The sequence below is a fragment of the Microcebus murinus genome, chromosome 11 (genome assembly GCF_040939455.1).
Source record: "Microcebus murinus isolate Inina chromosome 11, M.murinus_Inina_mat1.0, whole genome shotgun sequence".
NCBI classification, from domain to species: domain Eukaryota; kingdom Metazoa; phylum Chordata; class Mammalia; order Primates; family Cheirogaleidae; genus Microcebus; species Microcebus murinus.
Window position 1 is genome coordinate 90,752,109 of NC_134114.1, and position 20,127 is coordinate 90,772,235.

Genomic DNA, 20,127 nt, shown 5'->3' on the forward strand with positions numbered 1-20,127 from the left:
GGGTGTCAGGAGACCTGGAGTTTTTCTTTTTTATTAAGTATGCCACCTTTTCAGGGTAACTCCCTTCTCTACCTCCTTTGTTTTTTTCTTTGTAAACAGCCTTGATTCTACGGGATCCCTCCTCTAAAATTCTGAGTTTATAATTTTGGAATAAACCCTCCTACCCAGTGAGTTTCTTCTGACCCCATGGGAAATTTCTAGTTGTGGGGGGAGATGTTTTCTCTTACATTTACTGAACACCTCTGAGGTAGCAGGTAGTGAGCAAAGCATTCTTTGCGTGTGCCGTTTAATCCCTAATGATGGTGATGCTGACGATGATAACAGATGCCTATACAGCACATATTCTGTGCCAGACACTGTTCTAGAGTTTGCATATATTTAGTCATTTAAATCCTCACCACAAACTACTGCTATGATCTTTATTTTGCAGATGACCATCTGAGCCTTGAAGAAACAAACGAGCAAAGAGTGAGTGCCCAGGGTCCTAGAGCTGACCTCAATATTCGCAAACCACAATGGCACAATTGTCCCCCCTTTGTAGATGAGGAAATTGGCGTTTGACAGACTAAGGAAAACTGCCCATCATCACCGAGTGAGTACATAGCACACCTGAAAGTCAGACTCCCACCTAAATCGCCCCAGAGCCCCACGTTCTTTCCTCTTTGCTGCTTTGCCTCCCAGAGGCATTTGTACTTTGTTACGAACCGCAGAACATGGCAGTTTCAATGAAAGAAAAGTTTGCCAAATGAAAAGCAGATTAATGAGATATTTGGGATGCTTTGCAGTAAATAAATCTCTTTCAGAATCCTCATCTTCTCCCACTCAAATTGCTCACGCTGTAACAGTGACAATTTCCTCAGCTTCGCGGAGGCAGTGTGGGAGGGAACCTCTTAATTTGATTACTCAGGGCAGACACTGGAGACCAACAACATTTTCCTTCAGCTTGCTGAGGCGCACGTCAGAAATTGGACATATCAGATGTTGGCTTTCCCCATCAGCCTCCTCTCGGCGCTCCTGTTTTAGCTGCGTCTTGGAGCACCATTACTTCAGGAGAGAACTAGAGCTTAAAATTCGGTCAACACTAAAAGCATAAGAAATGCCAATGCCAACCTGTTTCCTGAATAGATTACACCTAAGGCATCGATTCAGTAAGACTGCCTGAGACTTGAGGAGGGCAATGTTTGTTTGTTTTTTTTTTTCCTCTTATAGTAGGAAATCTTAGATAACCTCCCCAATTTTCAAACAACCCTGTGAAAATGACAGACTAGAACAGAAATGTGCTTATTCCTAGATGCTGTGCAACTGAATTGGAAGGCAGATGCTCACGTTTATATTGAAGAATAATGTGGGTGTGTCTACTCACGCTAGGTGTCAGGAACATGAGGGGTATGAAGACAAGCAAGTCTCGATCCCTTTCTCTAAAAGCTAGTAATGTAGTAAACTGTGATGTAATCTGTGCTGTGAGGGAAACAGCATTTGCTGCCTATTCACAGGCACTGTGTCCGTCACTTTATTCAAGAACATGGCAAGGTGGAGGGTATTATCCCCATTTCTAGGGAAGAAAACTGAGGCTCAGAGTACAATTTTCTGGGCCAACAGCCATTTATTAGTGCTGCTGCGTTTCAAACCCAGGTGGTTCTAATGACAGATTTGTGCTCTTTTCCCTGCATTTTACCAAGCACCAAGCAGGTTACTATTTGACAATTAATGGTTTAACTTATAGAGACCGGCCTTCAGTTAAAGGTTTATTATGTAGTTGCCTCACCAAGTTGCATGACATTTTGAGATGACCGTTTTTGACCTGAGGATATTTTGAAGAATCTTGAGCAAATCAACTAAATTTCAGCATTTTCAAAGGAATGTGCAAAACAGAAAACTCCACCCATTTTTTATGGCTTTATGTTTGTGGGGTGAGGTTTATGGATGGTCTTTGGGTGGCGGATAGAAGAAGGCTGGATATCATTTGGCTGCGTTACTTGGTAATAAATAATGGTTTTGAATTTTGACTTGGCTGGTTCAAACTGGCTGTATCAGCTCAGCAGGAATTAATGTTGTGCTGCGACTATCAAACAACCAGTCTGAGATGAAGCATCTGGGATGGAAGAAGAAAAAACACTATTCTATTTTGCCTTGGTCAGGCCTTAGTTGAAATGCTGTGTTCAGTTTTGGGGAATGTATATCAAGACAAATTTAAAGCAACTAGGACACATCTAGGAGAAAGTTGGATGGCAACAGGGACATAAAATCTGATGTTTGGAGGATAGGGCTGTGTAGCTGATGGAAAGACTTGAAGGGTTGAGATAACAGTCTTGAAATATTGGAAAGGCTATCTTATGGAAAAGGAATGTAGAATTGTTCTTTGTGGCCCCAAGGGACACAACTAGACATAACAGGCTCTGGGAAGTAGATCTGTCCTTAGAAGGAAACATTTTCTGTTATACCTGCCCAGAGATGTAGCGTTTTCTTTAGAAAGTGGTGGATTTCTAGTCCCTGAGGGTGCCCGAACATGGGCCAGGTAACTACTTGGCGGAGCCATTGCGGAGCGAATTCAGGGGTCTGGATTTCGTAAACACTGTTGGCCCTCCCAGTCCCAAGCATGTCACAGCTGCTGGATTCTCCTTCCAGGCTTTGTTTCCACCTGGTCACCAGGGCTGGGATATGCTTTGGCAGGAAGGATGATGGATGACAGGGTATGGAAAGAATTCACAGTGAGAGAGCACTGCTTTGTTCCTTCCGATTTGGGTCTGCCATTTTTATTTTGCATTTTCTACGTACTGCACGTGCCTACCTGAGACTGTGGAGGCCTGTGACTGCAACCGTGTAATCTGTGATCTTCAGCTTAGGACCATAGCTCAAGCAATTGAGTTCTTATAAATGTTGTTGACAATGATTTTATCAGGTATCAAATATTGTCAGGCTCTAATAGTAAGGAAGTCCAACTTGGCTACAGGTATAAACTATAATTTTAGGTTTTTTTGTTTTTTTTTTTTTTTAAAGACAAAGTCTTGCCCTATTGTCTCTGGGCTGAGAGCAGTGGTATTGTCATAGTTGACTGCAACTGTCAACTCTTGGGCTCAAGCGATCCTCCTGTCTCAGTCCCTCCCCAGACTACAGTGTGTACCACCATGCCTGGCCAACTTTTCTATTTTTTGTAAAGATGGGGTCTTGCTATGTTGCCCAGGCTGGTCCCCAACTCCTGGCCTCCCACCTTGGCCTCCCAAAGTGCTGGGATTTAGGCCACTGTGCCTGGCCTAATTTTAGATTTTTTTAAAAAACTGGTGGCTGTCTCTTTTCTCTAGGGGAAGTCAGAACTTGAGTTATTTTCTCAATTTCAATGAGATAGAAATTTTGGGACACCCCAAAGACAGAGAACCAGTCAAAAGGTTCCTCACACTCTTAAAAGTCATCTTACAAAGTATCTCCAGGGGTGGGGAACCTGTGGCCTTAAGGCCACATGTGGTCTTCCAGGTCCTTAAGTGTGGCCTTTTGACTGAACCCAAATTTTACAGAACAAATCCTTTTATTAAAAGGGGTGCAGCAGAGAAAGATGAAGCTTTTCTTGCCTCCTTTGGTGCTTAAAAAAGAACAATCTTGAAATCAGAAGGCTGCAGCTGCACTGCTCCCAGCTCTATGTCAGGTTGGGATCTTCAGCTATTCAGTTAGTCTTGAGCCTCTGACCCTTTCCACCCACTAAGGGACTGAATGTGATTTTGCTTATAGCCTACAATGGAACACCTGTAGTGACAACCAGTAAATATTCCAGCAAAAGGAGTAGGAGGTTGATCATTTTATTGCTTTCCTCAGGGCAGACACTCTGCCCTGGCTCATGGCAACATGTAATCTTCAGTGACCTCAGGTGTCACACCTAGGAGCAGGTTTCTCTCTGATCTGTTATAGAACTATAAATAGCAGGAAGGCCTGATTTATAGACCAAGAGGCACTTTAAGCATAAGATTTTCCAGCAGTTCTTACTCCCCCTACCCCCGCCTCAGTGTGGATACACTGCCCATCTCTTGGGAGGGACGCTGGAACCCTGGCCAGAGCCTGTTAATCCCATTTACTTTCATTAATTGGTGTCAAAGGTATCAGGTCCATGGAGGAGATTTTCAAAACCATACATACGGGTTTAGAGGAAGATGTGGCTCAGTTCAGATTAATCCTTTGGGCCAGGAGGCCAGGAGATTTCCTAGGCACCAGTAATCATCTTAGCTTGCTGTGTGCAGCCTGCTTCTCTTGCTTACAATCTATACACAGCCACTAAGTCCCTGATGAGGAGGTTTCCTTTACAATGGTGGGTTTTACCCAAATCTCTGGGATATTTCATAATTAAACTTTGATTACTGTGTAGTTATTTGAACTCTTAGGAGCCTCAACTCAGTTTGTTAACATTATTAATTTGGCTATGGATATATATACTTCTATGTTCTTAGTATATTGCTTCGCACAGGGGCACCATCTCAGGAAGATCTAGTCTCTTGCACATTTATGAGGAAGCTGGATATTTATTTTTGGTACTTTCTTATCACCACCCTCAACATATGCTTCCTGACCAGGTACCATCCCCTCTTTGCCCTGACTCCACATCTCCTATTCCATTAAAAAAAAAAATGTTCCAATTCCTAAGCTGTTTTCCTTTAATCTTTGCTAAAACACTGGCTGGTTTAAGTATTAACAGCACTTCTCACAAAGGTACTTGCATTTTAATAAAACTCTTTGAAGTTTAAATACTCAAAGTACTGAATCTCTATAGTCAAATTTTAGGCGGTGGAAAAATAGTTTCAGTGGAGATGAAGGGAGCTGCGTTGGTTACACAGGACAAGCCAGGCTCCTACTTTGCCTCGGGTGCCTGAGTGTGGCCATCGGTCTGGGAAATCCCCCCTTTTCCGGATAAATGAAGAGATGGCGTTTCTGTGTGGTGTGGGGAAAAATAAAAGAGGAAGTGGTTGGGACATTGGGCTGGGGAGAAACGAGATACAGTGCTTTGGCAATTTATTTAAGGCTTTGTTGTTTTGAGAGGTGGGTAGGGGAGCTTAAACTAAGTGCAGGGAGCTGTGGAGAATGCAGAGATGAGGAATCACGGCTGTTGCTGTCCCAGGATTTGTCCCCTGTGTCGCGGGAGAAATCAGATGCGTTCATTAGTAGACTGGCTGGGAGGAGAATAGGAAAAGAGCTCTCATAAGGGAACAACTACCACGCTACGGAAATGCGTGGTCCATTCTCAATGGGGTATCTGGAAAGCCTTCTTACAGAAAGTGGGATAGTAGATGAACTTTAAAACGAATTGTACTTTGAAAATTTGTACCCTTGAAAGAAATGACTTGAGCAAGGGCTTGTGCTCTATTCCCGGAGGGCAGTTTGGCCTTGCTGAGTAGAATCCAGAAGGTGAGTGCTGTGTGGGCAGCTAGAAAACTCAATAAGGACCCCAACCTGCAGGGCTTGGGAGCTTTCATTGAATATTTTAGACTTTATTCTCCTCATATGAGGAAGCTATTTAAGATTTGAACAATGGAATAATCTTCTTTAAAAAAGTAAGACTGACCAGGATAAATTAAGTGGAGGGAACGACATACTCATTTGTCCAAGATTTGGGGAAGGGTGGAGGATGGCCTCGAATCCGTAACCTGTGCATGGTAGCTGCAGGAGCAGAGTAAGCTGCATATCTTAAGGCATAAATTCTCCTACCATATCTGTGTTCTTTTTCCTTATGGAGCAAATATTTAGCAGCCAAGTGGTCTTTAAAGTAATAAGAGCAAAAGCTATTTGGAATAAATGTTTCAGAACCATTTGTTACTTTGCACAGACCTATGAGCAAATACGATTGAGCCAAGGCATTTGCTGTAGTGTGTGGTTCAGCAGAGGCTGCTATGCTATTATATATACTTTTATCTCAGCTAAAACTCTGTGCTGGCTGTCACCGCTATTACTCAAAGACCTGGAGTGTCAACAAGATAATTGAAATAGCAAAGTGAGAGTCAAGAGTTTTTCCGTGGTTTCTTGAAGTCTTAGAAAGATTATTTCCTTTGTATTCCTTCTGTTAAGAATATAAAAGCCTCCCAGACATCTAATTTCAAAAGGAAGTAAAATTATTTTTCAGTTGTTTTTCAGTTTAAGGCAAGTGTTTTAGGAACTTCCAAACCTTCCATCCTGAAGCCATTTATAAATAAGAAAAACAAAACAAAAAACTAAGTAAATGCCATATAATCTCAACTACATTGTCCTTGTGTAAAAATTCTAACATGGCATGGTAGAAAACATTCTGAATTATGATCTAAGAGATCTGAGTTCTAGCCCTAGTTTTGTGAATGTGTAGCTTGATGGTTTTGTCAAGTCTGGTTTTAATGGTGAGGAATTAGGGTTTTTCTGTATGGTTGCTGTGCTATTCAGTAGTACTGTTCACAAGTATTTTTGGCTCAGGACTCTAGAAAATGAAGTGGTACATAATAAGATTGTATTTCCTGGTTAATGATTTTTGAATGGAAGTGATGTGTGTTGACTTCTAGGCCAGTACATTTAATGCCGGTTTGAGACTTTTCAGAATTCTCTTTCCCTCTGTATTGATGCCTGACAATTTTCCAGATCGTGGTGCCTTTGTAAGCCTGGGTCCAGAAGTGAGAAAAACAAGGAGCAAAACTCCCAGCCAACCCACAGTGGGCATGTACTAGGAGCAGGAAATCTTTGCTCTTTTAAGCCACTGAGATTTTGTTACAATGGTATAAATGAGCTAATTCTTTTTTTTTTTTTTTTTGGAGACAAGAGTCTCACTCTGTTTCCCCAGCTAGAGTGCTATGGCGTCAGCCTAGCTCACAGCAACCTCAAACTCCTGGGCTCAAGCGATCCTCCTGCCTCAGCCTCCCGAGTAGCTGGGACTACAGGCACGAACCACCATGCCTGGCTAATTTTTTTCTATTTTTGGTAGAGATGGGGTCTCGCTCTTGCTCAGGCTGGTCTTGAACTCCTGAGCTCAAAGGATCTGCCCGTCTCAGCCTTCCAGAGTGCTAGGATTACAGGCGTGAGCCACTCTCCAAAGAGTATAACGGTGATGAATGAGGGAAGGTCCCATGGATATAGATCTTTCTTTTTCTTAAATTAAAATGTTATAGACCTTTCTATAGATAGATGTCAAAGCTGCTTTGAGGTGAAGTAACTTTGCTATCATTGGAAATACTGAAATATGGACTGGGCAATCTCTCGTTGGAGGTGCTATAGAAATTGAAAAATAGAAGGTGGCTGGATTAGAGAACGTCTAGTTTAAAAGTAGTCAGATTTGCAATTCCTGAGGGTAACTGTTGCACCTTACATTTTTCCAACAGGTGAGGTTTATGAAGTCTTCTCTATTGTTGACTGATCTGCTTTCCTGTGAATAACAAGAGGTTTTATTCACTGTGCCTTCTATGAGGACTTGCATAGGTGCCAAGAAAAATTTCTTTTGGAGAAGAAGCAAGATAATTCTTTACCTGAATACCATAGCTAACAACCTCTATCTTTAAACAAGTGTTCCTGATTGTTGATGCTGTTTTAAACTGAACTTTTAATTTTTAGATCATTGTAGATTCACACAAAGTTGTGAGAAATAATATGGTAGTATTCCATGGTATGACAGTCCATAGTTTGTTTAATATAGAGTGATCCTGTGTAATCTTTATCCATTTTTGCCTAGTGGGGACATATCACAAAATTATAGTACACCATCAAAACCAAGATTTTGGCCAGGTGTGGTGTCATGCCTATAAACCCAGCACTTTGGGATGCTGAGGTGGGAGGACTGCTTGAGATCAGCAGTTAGAGACCAGCGTGGGCAACATAATAAGACCCTGTCTCTACAAAAAAATCAAAAAAATTAGCCAGGCGTGGTGGCCCATCCCTGTAGTCCTAGATACTTGGGAGGTTGAGGCAGAAGGATCACTTGAGTCTAGGAGTTTGAGGCTACAGCGAGCTATGATGGTGCCACAGCACTACAATCTGGGTAACAGAGTGAGGCCTTGCCTCAAAAAACCCCAACCAAACCAAACCAAAACAAAACAAAAAAGCAAAAGCAAAAACACCCCAAGATATGAACACTGATATAGTCAAGATACAGGCCAATTCCATCACCACAAAGATCCCACATGCCTGTATGTTGCCTTTTTGTAGCCACACCCACTTTCCTCCCACCCTCACCCCTCTCCTTCACCACTGGCAAACCGTTAGTTGACTTTCCATTTCTATACTCTCGTCATTTAAAAAGGGTTTTATACGTGGAATGATACAGTATACAATCTTTTGGGATTGCTTTTTTTCTGTCAGCATAATTCTCTGGAGATCCATCCAAGCTCAGTGCACTTTATCGCTGAGTAGTATTCCATGGAATGACAGTACCACAGCTTGTTTAACCACGTATTCACTGAAGGACATGTGGGTTGTTTCTAGCCATTATGAACAAACCGTTCTAAACATTTGTGCATAGGTTATTGAGTACAGGGTTTTCATTTCTTTTGGATAAATGCCCAAGAATGCAACTGTTGGGCGATATGATTGGTAGTTGCATGTTTAAGCCACCACACGTTTTTGGCTATGCCATTTTGCATTCCTGCCAGCAATGCATGAATGATCCAGTTTTTCCACATCCTCATCAGCATTTGGTGTTGTCACTATTTTTATTTTAGCCATTCTGATAGGTGTGTAGTGATATCTTATGTGGTGTTAATTTGCACTTTCCTTACCGGGAGTGATATTTAATATCATTTTATGTGCTTATTTTCTATCTGTATCTCCTCTACAGCAAAACATCTCTTCATGTCTTTTGCCCATTTTCTAATTGGATTATGTGTTTATTTTGTTGACTTTTGAAAGTTCTTTATATAGTATGGGCATTCATTCTTTGTTGGATATGTGGTTTGCAAATATTTTACCATTGTCTGTAGTTTATCTTTTTATACTTGAGAAAATCTTTTCCATAGCAAACAGCTTTAATTTTTACAAAGTACATTTTATCTACCTTTTATTTTATGGATTATGCTTTTAGTGTCAAATCTAAGGATTCTGTGCCTTAAATCGTGAAAATTTTTCTCCAATTTTTTCCTAAAATTTTCTAGTTTTACGTTTAAGTCCGTGATCTATTTTGAATTAATTTTTGCATAAGGTGTAAGGTTTAGGTTGAGGTTCAGATTTTGCCTATGAATATCCAACTGGTCCAGCACTATTTGTTTAAAAAGCTATATCTTTCTTTCATCAAATTGCTTTTGCACCTTTGCCAAAAATAATTTGGGCATTTTGCGTGAGTCTATTTGTGTCTTTTCTATTCTGTTCAATTGATCTATGTGTCTATATCTTGGCCAATACCACACACTCTTGATTATTGTAGTAAATAATGCCTTGAAACAGGGTAGAGTCATTCTTCTCACTTTATTCTTCTTTTCAAAATTGCTTTATCTATTTTAGTTCCTTTGCCTTTCCACATAAATTTTAGAATAATCTTATATCTACAAAGTCTTTCTGAGATTTTGGTGGTAATTGCACTAGACCTGTACATCAATTTGTGGAGAATTGCATCTTTATTATGTTGAATTTTCCAATCCATGAACAAAGAAAGTCTCTTGGATCTTCTCTGATTTATTTCTTTAGCGTTTTGTACTTTTCAGCATGCAAGTCTTATTCACAGTTTGTTAGATTTATACCTAAGTATTTCATTTTTTGAGCAATTTTAAGTGGTATTGTTTTAATTTTGGCATTCATGTGTCCATCGGTGGTATGTAGAAATATAATTGCAATTCTATCTACTACCCTGTGACCTTGCTGAATTCACTTATTAATTATAGGACTCTTCCTTCCTTCCTTCCTTCCTTCCTTCCTTCCTTCCTTCCTTCCTTCCTTCCTTCCTTCCTTCCTTCCTTCCTTCCTTCCTTCCTTCCTTCCTTCCTCCATCTTTCCTTCCTTCCCCCTCCCTCTCTTCCTTCTTTCTTTCTTTCCTTCTCCACCTCCTCTTCTTCTTGTAGATTCTCTGGTATTTCCTACACAATCATGTCATCTGGAATTAGGAAGTTTTTCTTTATTTCTTTCTGATTTCTAATGACTTTTCTTTTTGTGCCCTGTTGCACTGGCTAGAACTTCCAGCTTTATACTAAGAGCATTATTATTAAGAGCTGTGAAAGTAGATAGCTTTACTGTGTTCCTATTCTTAGGGGGAAAATGTTTGGTCTTTTAGCATTAAGTATAATGGTAGCTGTAGATTTTATGTAGATTCTCTTTACTGAGTGCTGAAAGTTCCCCTCTGTTCCTATTTTTATGAGAGTTTTTATCAGAGTGAATTTTTGTTTTTTTGATATGGGGTCTCACTATGTTGCCCGGGCTGCTGGTCTTGAACTCCTGAGCCCAAGTGATCCCCCTGCCTCGGCCTCTGTTTAGTGGGGACTACAGGTATGTACCACCTTAAAATGCTTTTTGTTTCCCCGTCTCAATTGATATGATCATGTGATTTTTGTTTTTTAGCTTATGAATATAATGGATTACATTGATTGATTTTCAAAGATCGAATCAGTATTGTATCCTTGGAATAGATCCTACTTGGTCATGGCATGTAATTTTTTTTCTTACATATTGCTGAATTTTATTTTCTAACATTTTGTTAAGGATTTTTGTATCTATATTCATGAGGAAAATTGGTATTGGTATGTAGTTTTCTTTTTGTACTATTCTCGTTTAGCTTTGGTATCAGGGTATTATTAACATCATAAAATGAACTGAGGAATCTTCTCTCTTATTTTCTGGAAGAAATTGTGTAGAATTGGTGTTAATTCTTCTTTAAACATTTGGCAGAATTCTCCAGTGAAACTATGTGGTCAAGGAAGTTTCTTTTTTGAGAGTTTAACAATTATGAATTTAATTAGAGTTACAGAGTTGTGAATTCAATTACAGAGTTATAGAACTAGAAAATTTATCTATTTCATATTAGGTGAGTTGTGATAGTTTTCATTTTTTTAGGAATTGGTTCATTTCCTCTAAGTTGTCAAATTCATTGAGTAAAGTTGTTTGTAGGATTCCTGTGTTATCTTTTTGATGCCTGCAGGATCTGTAGTGATGCCTTCTGTTCATTATTGATATTGTCAATATCCTGGGAATGGAAGACTCCCTGGTTTGTTTTAATATGTGTGCATTTTAATTACACAAGTTATATATTGGTACATTCTTGTTATAAAATTCTAACATTTCGGAGCACAAAGTCTAAAGAGTAAAGTCCTCTCTCACTATCCTCTCCACCTGTCCCTCTCATCCTCCTCCTTGATCCAGAGGTAATGAGTGTTAACAGTTTGGGGCGTGTCTTCTAGGACTGTGACTTCTACCCCTGAGGAGTACTTGGATTGCCTGGCGGACACTTTCTCCAGACCCTTCGAAGATCATAAGGAGTTTTTCTTCTCCCCCTAGAATGAAGAGACAATATTTTTATTTTTATTTTTTTGTCCTTAGATGTTCACCTATAGCGTCTAGAGTGTCTGGCATGTAGTAGGCATTCAATAAATATTTATAGGATGAAGAATGAATGAAGAAATGAAAGAATGGCAGAAGTGTGCCCTAAACTAGCATTGACCTTCTGTGACAAGCTCCACTGGTTCTTGTTTAGAGATCCTGATCTTGTGCCATTGGAATCATTTTCCTTTTCTGGAGAGAGATTCAGTTCTCTCAGAAATTCAGGATCTAAGAAAAATGCCTTAAGAATCATCCTCTTTGGAATGATAGAATTAAGACTACTAATGAAATTTTAACTTTTAATGGAGTAATGGTTGCTAATGTTATTTTTAAAAAGGCTGATAGGGGCATTATAACGGAATGATCAAGCTGACAGCACCTGAACCCATTGATCAGTTTTAACACCATTAAAAATGAGACAACTTTATGTGCTTTCTGTTGTGATCCAATAGGAGGTGCACTACCTATAAAACAATTTTGCAATAACAAGAAGTTGAATCTAAACCTAATCAGCTTTCTAGATCTAATCACCTGTTTATAGGGCAATACAGGTAATAGGAGAACATTTTAAATGACATCACAAAAATATAATCAACCATTTCCAAACTGTGGAAACTTCTATGGGAGAAATTACTTTAGTTTTTTTCAACTAACAAGTACCATAAAAAGGGAGGGAGAAATGCTGTAGACTAAACGATACATCTACCAAGTGCCATGTGTGGAGCTTGTTTGGATCTTGATTTCAACGATGCAGCTCTAAAAAGATATTTTAATATATTTGAAGGAAATTGAGTATGGCTTGGTTATTAAATGATATACAGAAATTATGGTTAAGTTTGTTTGGTGAGAGAATGATATTTCTGTCATGTCAAAAAGGTTCTTATCTTTGGAGATGCATACTGCTGCATTCAAGAAGAAATGACATAATGTCTGAGATTTGCTTAAAAATTCAGCACTCCACTCCCCCCTCCCTAAAACACCTAAACTGAAAGAAATGAATAAAAGACTAAAAGTGTGCATGTGTGTGTATGTGTGTGTGTGTGTGTGGGGGGCGTGGATGGAACAAGAATGGCAGAATATTGACAATGATCGAAACTGGGTGATAGGTTCATGGAGCCCCACTCCTATTATGCAGTTCTCTCTACTTTGTGTAGGTTGAAAATTTCTAGCATGAAATTTAAAAAAAAATGCTCTTTGTCCCTTCTGTTTTAGAAATTCTCTAGGAAATTGGAATATTTAATCTCATCAGCAAATTTTCACAAGGTTGCATTTGATCTATATCCATTCTCCTTCTGCCTGAGGACTTTAAGACATTCTACAATGCTCTTTTAAAGTTGGGCCCACCTTAGTCCACTGGGCATTGCTAATGTCAGCAGCGACTTCTGGGAGGCCACCTCATTCTTGTACACCAATGTTCCCCTGGATCGGGGCCACTGCCTCAGAATGAGGTGTCTCTAATTTTAGATTGGCATCAGGGAGATCCAGATGGGTTGCCACTTATAACTGCTATAAATTTCAGCCCATGAGCAGAGATGTGCAAGAAATAGTATGGAATTTTTTTTTTTTTTGTATAACTCCACTTAATTTGTAATTTAAGCCTTGGTCCTGCTGATGTCCTATTTGGACTTCCACTCACCCCTATTTAGAGATCATACAGGACCAAGGTTTTGAGGGTGGGGTGAGAGCATGGTCACTGGCTATTGGAGCACACGGCTGTAGTTAGGTGTCCATCAGCCTGGTCACCATGGCTACTTGATGTTTGGTGGCTCCTGTGCCACGCATGGACAGGTTGTGGTGATTCTGCTTGTATGCACTATACGGCCATCTCCTCTTGCAGTTTTTGTCACATCTACCTCTCCAGCCACACCTTACAGGGCTCCTCGCATCCGCGGTTTACAGCTCTCTCTCTCTCTCTCTCTCTCTCTCTGTCTCTCTGTCTCTCTGTCTCTCTCTCTCTCCCCAACCTAATCAGCACCTCTCGATACTGTAGTAGGGGAAGAAAAGCATGGTTTATCTTAAAAATCCTGCTTCCATTATGTCTCTGCTCAAGTTTTCCTCTTTCCTATGGAGTTTGGGATTTTAGAAACAAAAATCAAGATGATCAGCCTGCTATTTTTGCTTTCAGCCCTGCCATACCCCTCCTGTGAGCAATGAACACAGAGCCTGTTACCTGCCTGCGTGCAGAAGGGAAAGAGTGAAATAAAGGAAGAAAAGAAAAAAAATTAAACAGAAACATGTTAACATCTCAAAATATTCTGCCACATTCGAAAGAGAGTTGAATTCATTAGTGAGGTTCCATTGGAAAAAGGGATTGTTCCTGAAAACAAGGTCTCTGCCGTTGCAGAGACTGTGTTGGACCTAAGTCCACAGAATGCTCCGATGTCATCACTGAGGTCAGAGAATCCTGCCGTGGGCTTGGTGACCTTTGAACCTTAACAGCCCTGCAGGGGGGGAGCACTGGGCAGTGCTGCTGGTTCGCTAAGTGGTCTGAGTTCTTTAGCCATTGGGAGACTCGACTACTTTTATTTATACTGAATCATTTTAACGGATTTCTTGAGAGCCAGGAAGGGCCAACCTGTAGGGAAAAGGGGAAGCTGGACATTAAGCATCTTCTAGGGACTCTTCTATCTGATACTATGAAACGGCGACAAAAGAGGAAACATCTGGAAAATGAAGAGTCCCAGGAAACTGACAAGGGAGGAGGTACGTGCTGGGCAACTGGTCTGGGGCGCAGGGGCTGCCGGCCAGCCTGAGCCTTCTTCAGGAAGGAGGGATTGAGGAGAACGTGCCACCTATGACGTTGGCAGGGAGGGACCTGGCATTGGCTACGCTGCCGTATGCATCTCGAAGGTAGCGGGATGTGAGATGGCACTTGAAGTCCAGAGGCCCCTGGCAGACAGAAAGTCAGCCCTGCAGCTCTGAGAACCCTCTCCTGGGGCTGCTGACACACAGTGCTACGCCAGGCTCCTGGCAGGCTGGGGCCCCAGGAGACCCACAGACACAGTGACACAGCTTTTCTGTCTCCTCCTTCTCTCTTTCTCTCTCTGTTTGCTCTTCCCTGGGGTCCCTGAGTGGGGGTTATGAAGGGTGCTGGTAGGAATCTATGAGTGGCATTGTCCCTTTTGGCAAAGAGGAGAGCAGCCCAATGTGCTAAAGACCTTGTTGAAAAATATCTTGAGAAGTGAAATGTTTGTTAGAAAGTAGATTAAGAATTTGTCTAGGGATGGTGTCATACTGAAGCCATGGAGATTTTATTCCTTCTGCAGGACGCATTTAACATTTGATCAATTGGAGTTTGTGAGTCCAGAGGTGTGGGGCTTTCCAGAGGAAATTGGGGGTGGGGAGCGTTGTACAAGACCGAGACTGTGGAGGATGGGTGAGAAATGTTGTTAGGACCCTGGGGGAACAGAGAACGGTGACAGCTGTCAATTCCCTTCCCAGGCTGTGTAGTAACTGCATTCAATGTAAATAAGTAGATTGCCCTGAAAATGGGGTGGTCACGTGTGGGAGGTGGGGCAGAATGGAGCCCGGCCCAGAGATCTCGTTGGAGGCAGCTGCCTGCATGAGAGCCCAGCAGCTTCCATGAGGCCCAGGGGCATGAAGACTACAGGCCGAGCCCCGGGAATGGAGGAGTGGAGAGTGGGCAGGTTCCAGGCAGTGGGCTGGGACAGAAAGGGGAAGGCAACGGTTTTCCTCTCCTGCATCACCCCTCACACTTTAGAACGTTTTGTCTGTGTTTGTGTGTGTGTGTATGTGTGTTGCAGGGGCGCAGTGGGGATGATGGTGGGGTGGGGTGGTCACCAGATGTGAAGTCTGTCGGGTGAAGTTCCTGTCACCATGCCCAGACCCGGGCAACACTCAACATACCATGTATACAGAATTCTTGTCAAGGGTCTTCCATGAGATAGTCACTCACATACCACATATACTCTAATACAGAAAAAAGTCACACACTTCCACACGCTACTGCTTTATTACACCACACACAGTGCATATAGTCACATCTACACGCACCACCCCTCTACTACATGCATGGCCAGCCCCCGTGTGTCAGTCTTCTCTTCCCGCATCGAACTCTGGAGATTTCGTGTGTGCTTCTCCTTAACTCTCACACAAACACAGCTATCTTAAACTATCTCTAAACACCTCTCTAAGAACCAGTCACATGTCATATGTGCCACACCTGTAACACATTGTGTAGCAACGTCAGGCCCACTTTGCACAAACCACAGCAAAACGCAGATTCACCACCACAACCCTCATTATAGTTGCCAGATAAAATACAGGATGTCCAGCTAAACCTGAACTTCCGATAAACCACAAATGATTTTTTAGTATAAGTATATTCCATATACTGTATCAAACATACACCAAAAATAAGTATGACTCACTCAAATACATATGTTTTATTTAAACATATTTAGGAGTATAAGTGTTTTTTGTTATATGGATGAATTGTATAAGCTGAAGTTAGGGCTTTCGGTGCACTTGTCACCAAAATAGTGTACATTGTACCTGATAGGTAAGGATTCCTCCTTCACCTCCCTCCCACCCCTCCTTCTTAGTTTCCAATGTCCATGATACCACTTTATGACCATATATACTCCTCATTTAGCTCCCACTTACAAGTGAGAACACGTGGTACTTGTTTTTCCATTGATGAGATGCTTCACTTAGGATAGTCGTCTCCAGTTCCAGCTAAGTTGCTGCAAAAGACATTATTTCATTCCCTTTTATGGCTAAGTAGTACTCCATGGGGTGTGTGTGTGTGGGGGGGCATCCTTTCCCCGGTGTATGTTTTTGTTTGTTTTGTCATAAATCTGTTGGTTGTAGCTATATGGCTTTCTTTTTTGGCTCTCTATTTTGTACTATTAGTCTATGTGGTATGACTTAAATATTGCATGTGACATACACTAAAACATTATTTGTGATTTATCTGAAATTCAAATTTAACTGGGTGTCAGGTACTTTTGTTTGCCAAATCTGTTGACCATTATATATTAGTGAACTGACATATTATATAATTACTTATTTATATTTAATGTCTGTCTTCCCCTACTAAAATGGAAGGTCCAATTAGAAGAAGGACCTTTGTTTTGTTCAGTGTTTCCAGAGCCTGGGATAGTGTAATAGAGCCTGATACATGGTAGCTGTTCATAGAATATTGCCAAATAAATGAATGAATATACACCGTAAATACAAGTCATACCATAGAATCAGGCGAAGTTGCATATTGAAAAATTCCCAATTTGTGAACACAAACCATGCATGCAAACTCTCCACAGATACACTCAAGTTTCCACTATATTCATCATACTGACTACACACTTATAAATGCTACCAACACACATCGCTCTTACACTTCAGACATATTCACAATAGCCACACAGGTCTACATTCCTAACCACTAACAAAATAACTGTTGACAGTAATTAAATACTGGAGTATCGACTAGGAGCCAGCCTCTAAGACGTGCGTATTCACCACATCTGACATATGGCAGAAACTCAGTAAATATCAATATTTGTTGGATGCATAGATTTTGCACAAACATGCCCAACCCACCATGTCTCTGTGCCTTTCATATTTTTCTCAGGCATCTCGAAGTTGAAAGAGGATGCCCCTCAGCCTGGATGCACTGGAGTGGCCAAAGGCTGGGGCCTAGGAGTAGGGGAGTTCTCCTCTACCTCTGAATACTTCTCCTGCGTTTCTTCTCCATGCAAGCTCATCCACGGTGGTAAGGCTGCAGGGCTCCTTGGTTGTGGAGCTTCTTCAGAGTGAGACTCTTTGGGTGTGAGACTCTGGTTTGGGGCTCCTTGGGTGTGAGGCTCCTTGGGTGTGAGATTCTTTGATGTGAGGCTCCTTGGGTGAGGGGCAAGAGGCATATAGATCCAAGCATCAGGCTGAGAGGAACCCCAGGGAAGTTGGAGGTGGTCAGGGATCTGCAGAGAAGCCCTAGCAGGGTGACAGAGCTCTTAGACCATGTGGATATGGGCTCAGTGTGGGAGAGTATGAGCCCTGACATGATTGTGACGGGAAATCAGGGAGTAGGGGCCAGAAAGGTCTGGACTTGGGGAGTAGGACCAAGGGGCCAGATTAAGGGGCTCCTCCTTCAGAGGAGCTATGTGAGCCTTGCTTTTGTCTTCATCTTCCAGAGAAGGACAGAGTTCCTCATCACAGCCTCTGATGTGGCAGTGGGACCACGCAGCTCAGGCACACGCCTCACACGCACAGCCACGCCCCACACAGACAGCTTCTCAGCACACACCCGCAGCCCAAACGCGTGACTTTCAGCGCCATTCTCCCACACCGCCTCCCATGTTCCAGAAATAACACACCAGCGAGGTCACAAGCTCATATCCTCATAGCACACACACCCCACCTACATCCCTGCACACGCAAGGACACCAGCTTCACAACATGAGCAACAAACACCGAGCTCCTCACACAGCCGCTCACGCCACGGTCCTTCTCTCCCACACCACACATCTTCCATTTACATTCCCTCAGCCTTTGGCGCGCCCCATGCATGTTCTCATGTTTTTAATTTTCTTTCCCAGGAATCCGGAGGTTACGTCAGGACAGTCCCCAACCTAGACCGCCCCTAGCCCAGGTTCAGGAACGAGGGGAGACTCTGCCCCGCTCACATGTCTCCTTGTCATCCTGTTCCTCCTATAAGACCTGCGTGTCCTCTCTGTGCATACACAAGGAGGGAAGGGGCATGAAAATATACTACATGCAGGTGCAAATGAAAAAAGGTGTGGCTGTCTCCTGGGAGACAGAGGAAACCTCAGAGTCACTGGAGAAGCAGCCGAGGATGGAAGAAGTGACCCTTCCTGAGGACGTGCGGGTAGGAACTCCCCCCTCTGACGTGTCCACGAGAAACCTCCTGTCCGACAGTGAGCCCGGCGGGGAGGAGAAAGAGCACGAGGAGAGGGCAGAGTCAGAGAGCCTGCCGGGGTCCCCGGCCGCTGAGGAGAGACCGCGGGCCAGGACGCCCGACTGGCTGGTGACCATGGAGAACGGCTTCAGGTGCATGGCCTGCTGCCGGGTCTTCGCCACCGTGGAGCTGCTGCAGGAGCACGTGCAGCACGGGATCAAGGAGGGCTTCAGCTGCCACGTCTTCCACCTCACCATGGCGCAGCTGACCGGCAACGTGGAAGCCAGGAGCACCCAGGAGAAGGAGGGGGACGAGGGCGAGGAGGAGGAGAAAGAGAAGCAAGAAGAAAAGGAGAACGAGGGGGAGCGGCCCACCAGGGAAGACCTTGGCCCGCGGAGACCCTGGAGCCAGTGTCCAGGCTGTGTGTTCCATTCTCCGAAGGACAGGAAGTGAGCAGGGGCCGGTCTGCCGAGGGCGCTACGCCGTCTCCGGCTGGTGCTGTCTCTCCAGGCCGGGCTCGGGCCTCCGTAGGGGAGGGTTGGGGGATTAACTGGCTCCGGGAACCGTGGAAGAGGGGATAACCAGGCCCCTGCTTCTTGCCCAGGCGTCTAATAAAGTCACGGTTGTAACTTGGGATTTGCCCTGAGCTTTCCAGCTCCTGCAGGAATGTCTGAGAATTTCCAAGAGCTAACAGGGCTCCTTTCCTTATTAACTAAGAAGTCTCTTTCTCTGTTTTGGTTTTCACACAGCAACTGAGATTCATGGGCCAGAAGATCCTGGAAGCGGGTGTGGCCTTCTCTCCGGAGAGGTAGGGCCTGGGCTTGCGGTGTTGGTGTTCTGAGCCCGCTGTGTGAGGGCCCGGGGAACCCAGGGGAGGTGGCTGCAGGGACGTGCTGGGCCGGCTGGCGGCTCCGCTGCTGCTCCTGCTTGTGGAGTAGCCAGGGCTTCTAGGGGAGTTCACGTCTATGAATAAATGAGAGGGTGGAGAGTTTTACTGGCAACTTTCTCAGCATCTCCACGATTGTTCTCAACCCTAAGAGGAAATACTGCAGCCCTTGTAGGCAAAGAGAGCTCAGCATGAGCTCAAGGGCCAGGACTGGCCTGAAGAAAGGATGGTTGTGTGGGGGGGCAGTTTCCAGCAAGATCAGAGGATTGGGGTCTGAGAGCTTCTGGCCCGAGCTGGGATCTCAGTCCATGGACACAGCCCTCCGGGGGAAAGGGAAATTTGAAGAAGGAGCAACATGGAAGTGAGTTCCCGAGAGATCTGGAAATGTTCTAGAACCTTCATTTTGCTGCAGTTGATCTGGAAACAAGATCAGTGTGCTGTGCATGGCTCTGGGCTTTAAGACAAAGGGGAAGGGTAACTCTGACTAGCAGAGCTTATATTGCTTCTTGTCTCCCCCTGTTCTGCCTCATTTATTTTCTCACTTCCAGGGAGAAGAAAGGACCAGGGAGACACAGGCAGAATGCCAGTGGCATGAAGGCAGATGAAGGGACCAGCACTCGGGCTAACATATGAACATCATTTGCAATAAAGACTGTTTTCCAAACCTCGCCTGGATACATTATTTAATTAACAAATTAATTTATCTATCTCTTCATCTACTTCTGTCTCTCTGGTGGTTTGTGAACGAGGTTTCACGTCAGCACTAAAGATTTCTGGGATTGGTTAGGATTCCGTGTGATGATTTTTCCAAGGCTGGATACCACGTTTCACACAAGACCATGACAAACCCTGCTGAGTTCAGACGAAGCGATTAGGAAGTGGCAAGCTCTGTGGAAACCACATCCACGGGGTCACGGCTGCC

General features: G+C 43.2%; 1 protein-coding gene across 2 annotated transcripts; it reads left to right on the top strand.

Annotated features, from left to right (window-relative positions):
• The first annotated feature begins 13,861 nt into the window (after window positions 1-13,861).
• FAM170A (family with sequence similarity 170 member A) lies at window positions 13,862-19,782 on the top strand. Of its 2 annotated transcripts, XR_012921648.1 has the most exons (5): window positions 13,862-14,142; window positions 17,036-17,176; window positions 18,000-18,768; window positions 19,069-19,127; window positions 19,754-19,782. XR_012921648.1 is itself a non-coding variant. In XM_076007891.1 (4 exons), the coding sequence occupies exons 1-4, from the start codon at window positions 14,076-14,078 to the stop codon at window positions 19,073-19,075; spliced, it is 984 nt and encodes a 327-aa protein (XP_075864006.1). In that variant the 5' UTR covers window positions 13,862-14,075; the 3' UTR covers window positions 19,076-19,131. The 2 variants fall into 2 exon arrangements, 1 of the variants encoding a protein (XP_075864006.1); XM_076007891.1 differs by lacking the exon at window positions 19,754-19,782 and having other exon boundaries at window positions 19,069-19,131.
• The last annotated feature ends 345 nt before the right edge of the window (window positions 19,783-20,127 follow it).